The following is a 4,457-nucleotide window of genomic DNA, read 5'->3' on the forward strand; positions in this document are numbered from 1 at the left end:
TTTTATTAGAAAGGATTTTGTCATCCTGTACAACAGCAACTTGGTTGAGAATTGACTGATGGAATAATCCTTTACTTCCTCTCCATACTTCTTTGCCTTTATATTATATAAGAAAGCCAGTCTTCTAGAAGGGTACTTCTCTTATCTCTAGCTTTGTAGAATATGTTTAGTTATACATAAGAGGCACTAACACCCCTCTAAAATTCTCATTTATGATCTGTGCTTGTAAAAGTCTCATTACAGAAAACATCTCTTCTCTGAGAGTGATCAAGATTCAAGTACCAGTGAACTATCTTGGGTCAGTAACCAAAAAAGGAAATCCCTAAAATCATATTCTGGTAGAAAGAAGACAAGAACCAGAAGTAGTATGAGCAGTAAGTCTGGCATGTCTTCTTTTGAATCACTTTTCAAATAGTTATTTTCAATCAGATATTTATTTTTCGGTATGTAATGGGAGTGGGTCCAAAGAAATATATGATCATGGGGCCAGCTTTCCCTGCTACAGTTACACCAGAAAGGCAAAATGTACTGTGTACATGAGACGGAAGAACATGAAATTAACCAACAGTTGTTACAGATGAGTTTTGTATAAATGGAGTAGAAATTCAGATAAGAGGAATCTGTCATGAGCTGGAATCATCAGGAAAATCTTCAAGGAAGAGGTGGGTGGGACTTGATTTAACCCTTGGAAAAAAGAATAGGATTGTGAAGAGGAGAAAGGGAAGCACTATTAGGCAGGTAAAACCACAAGGGCATGCGTGGTGGCTCACGCCTCTAATCCCGGCCTTTTGGGAGGCCGAGGTGGGAGGGTTGTTTGAGACCAGCCTGGACAATGTGGTGAGACCACACCTCTACAAAATTAAAACATTAGCTGGGCATGATGGTGTGGGTCTATGGTCCCAGCTACTCGGGAGGCTGAGGCAGGAGGATTACTTGAGTGCAGGAGGTCAAGGCTGCCGTGAGCAGTGATTGCGTCACTGCACTGCAGCTCAGGTGAAAGAGTGAGACCCTGTCTCAAACAAAACAAACTACAAGGACACAACAAGGATGTGAGGGTGACATTCGGGGACAAAGTCTGGAGCGGAGAATTCATGCTGAGTGGTGAGGAACTGAGTGGTGAGAAGCAAGGTTGAATATAGAAAGGATCTTAAGAGTAGACATTTCAGGAAGCTGTAGAAAGTGGGAATTGCTTTTAGCCTTAGCATATTGGGAGTAGTGAATTTTTATGCCTCATGAGTTAATGTATATGTTGTGTACTTGTTTTCTTTCAATTTAGTCTTGACAGTTTTCCCTCCCAGTAGTGGCAGTGACCGTGAGAAAGACCAAGTAAGTACACTTTATCTGGGTTGCTGTGTGCCCTACGAGTTAAACGGCATTTATTTCCCCAAAAACAACTTTCAGAAGTAGGAAAATAACAAAATATTGGTTTACTGATATGTGAATCACTGTCAATGGAAATTGCAAGGACTTCTAAACGTTTAATATGACTCTTGGGTAAGTATTTAGGGTCTTCTGTGCTGGCCGTGCTGGCTCACGCCTGTAATCCCATCACTTTGGGATGCCAAGGTGGGTGCATCACTTGAGCTTGGGAGTTCGAGGTCAGCCTGGGCAACATGATGAAACCCTGTCTTTACAAAAAATACAAAAATTAGCCAGGTGTGGCAGCATGTGCTTATAGTCCCAGCTACGCAGGAGGCCGAGGTGGGAGGGATGGCTTGAGCCTGGTAGGTAGGGTTTGCAGTGAGCCGAGATTGCGCCACTGCACTCCAGCCTGGGTGAGAGAATGAGACCCTGTCTCAGAAAAAAAAAAAAAAAAAAAAAGATTTAGGGTCTTTTTTTTTTTAAACTGTTCCCAAATGTTGCTGAGGATGTTTATTATGAATGATGCTAAAATTCTGGGCTATTCCCACTTCCTGCAAATGTATACTCTTTTGAATGTATGTTTTGAAGTAAACTTGTTGGTTCAGTTCTTCCCTTAGTTTTTTCTAATGCTTTTAATGATTTAATTATTTAGACACTTATTTTGCAAGTGCTTAGGATATCCTCAGGCTTATATAAATATTGAATAAACCCTCAAAGTTTCTTCATTTCCCTTCATTTATCCTTGTTTTATATCAAAGTTGTTAAGAGTAGAGACAGCAGTGTCTGCACCAATTCAAAGCCAATTTTTGCCTTTTATTCACTGAATTACCTCTATCAGCAGTTGGTTTTTGTTTTGTGTCATATGAGCTATATGTACAGTACAGAGTATATAATCTAGTTCAGAGTGTTTTGTAAGGAGCAGCTGCTGTGATTCTGAGAGTATCGACAGTGCCCTGCCTGCTCATGCAGAAAGAGTTTGGTTAGGGTTTTAATCACACCTTCATCTTTCTTCCACCAACCTGGAACGTGTTGCCCTCTGTCAGCCTGAAGGGCTGTCATGCTCTGTAAGGACAGGGTGGGTTAAACCTATGAGTCATAGTAAGTATTTATTCAGTGAATAGTTCAACCTGAAATAATGAGTTATCAGTTAGAAATGGACCCAAAGAACAGTTTCTAGTAAATACAGCTTTTATTTGAAATAAACACCAAAGAAATACCACAGCTTCAAAAATCTTTTTTTTTTTTTTTTGAAATAGAGTCTTGCTCTGTCGTCCAGATTGAAGTGCAACAGTGTGATCTCAGTTCACTGCAGCCACCACCTCTCAGGTTCAAGTGATTCTCCTGCCTCAGCCTCCTGAGTAGCTGGGATTACAGGCACCTGCCACCATGCCCAGCTAATGTTTGTATTTTTAGTAGAGACAGGGTTTTGCCATGTTGGCCAGGCTGGTTTCAAACTCCTGACCTTAAGCGATCCACCTGCCTTGGCCTCCCAAAGTGCTGGGATTATAGGCATGAGCCACCGCACTTGGCCACAGTTTCAAAAATCTATAAATTTAAGCCATGCCTCTGGCAAGAAATCTATGTTGATTTTCAGTGAGGGCATTGCTGATTTTCTACAAATACTGGTATGCAAAATTATACTTCTCTCTTGTATAAGATAATAATTTACAGCACAGGTCAGCAAATTTTTTCTGTAAAGGGCCAGATAGTAAATACTTTAGGCTTTCTGAACCATGCAATCTCTGTGGCAACTACTCACCTCAGCCTTTGTAGCCAGAAAACAGCCAGAGACAGAATGGAAACACATGGGTATGCTGTGTTCTAATAAAACTTTGTTTTCAAGAACAGCAACAGACTAGAGTTTGCCAACCCCTGATGCAGAGCAGTGGTTCTCAAACACTAGTGGCCATCACAGTGACCAGGATGGCTTGCTAAAACATAGATTGCTGGGTCCTGTCCGTAGAGTTTTGAATTGAATAGATGGGACTTGAGAATTTGCGTTTCCATCAAGTTTCCAGATACTGCTTATGCCCCAATGTAGACCACACTTTGAGACCACACTTAGAGTTATCTACTGAAATATGACTTCATGTTGTTCCAATTCAGGGATCTTATGATCTTAGCATTTATTTTTTTTGTGTGGCTATTGTTTATTAGATGTGTCTTTGAAAAATTAAAAAGAGAAGCTCAATAGCATTTATACCAAACTTTGAATGGAAGCAAAAGAAGAAATTTCCTATTCAGCAAAAATGCAGTCAGAATTTTATTTACTGCAGTAAAATCTCAATTAACCAGAGTACCTCAAGAAGGAAGGATTTAGTTAATGTAATTTTCCTGCTAATTAAAATTTAAATCTAGTGTCCCCTTACACTAATCCTAATTGTTAGATATTTTATTTTCTTAGTAAGCTGAGTAAAGGAAATATAATTGAATCATTGATCATTTAGGATTTTCACTAGGATCATTAGGCAGATCAGTTCTCATGCTGTAATACAATAGAGGCAGGTAGAGCAGGCATGTTTCAATGAGTAGTCACTTGGCTTTGACCCTAGGACTTTAGACAGGCACATTCCCTCTGTTTCTGTCTCATACACTCTGTCTCTCTCTTAACTAGATCTCTGAAATAAGCTTGCTTTATTCTCCTTCCCCTTTGGTTTTTATTAATGTATTTAATAAAAGTACTATTATTTGAAAATGTCTTTAAGGTAATTTTAAATTAATAAAAATAGTAGTGTAGTTCCTAAGGAAAGCATTTCTGTCTCAACATATACATTGAAAATAGTTTAAAGAGTCAGGGTTTGAATCTGTTGTCCATTTGAGTGGAGCAGTACTTTAATGCAGAGCAATTAGAAGATAACTGGAAATTGGCTGGGTGCAGTGGCACACGCCTGTAATCCCATCACTTTGGGAGGCAGAGGCGGGCAGATCACGTGAGGTCAGGAGTTTGAGGCCAGCCTGGCCAACATGGTGAAACCCCATCTCTACTAAAAATACAAAAAAATTAGCTGGGCATGATGGTGTGGGTCTATGGTCCCAGCTACTCGGGAGGCTGAGGCAGGAGGATTACTTGAGTGCAGGAGGTCAAGGCTGCCGTG

General features: G+C 40.1%; 1 protein-coding gene across 1 annotated transcript in view; it reads left to right on the plus strand.

The window, feature by feature from the left end:
- The window catches only part of SYCP2L (synaptonemal complex protein 2-like), a 91,366-nt gene that overhangs the window by 47,154 nt on the left and 39,755 nt on the right, over nucleotides 1-4,457 (plus strand). The window contains exons 17-18 of the mRNA XM_011962913.1: nucleotides 233-374; nucleotides 1,277-1,326. Coding sequence (XP_011818303.1) covers nucleotides 233-374; nucleotides 1,277-1,326 — 192 coding nt within the window. The remainder of the gene's footprint in view (nucleotides 1-232; nucleotides 375-1,276; nucleotides 1,327-4,457) is intronic.

This window comes from Colobus angolensis, unplaced genomic scaffold (genome assembly GCF_000951035.1).
Source record: "Colobus angolensis palliatus isolate OR3802 unplaced genomic scaffold, Cang.pa_1.0 Scaffold6, whole genome shotgun sequence".
In the NCBI taxonomy this organism is placed as follows: Eukaryota; Metazoa; Chordata; class Mammalia; order Primates; family Cercopithecidae; genus Colobus; species Colobus angolensis.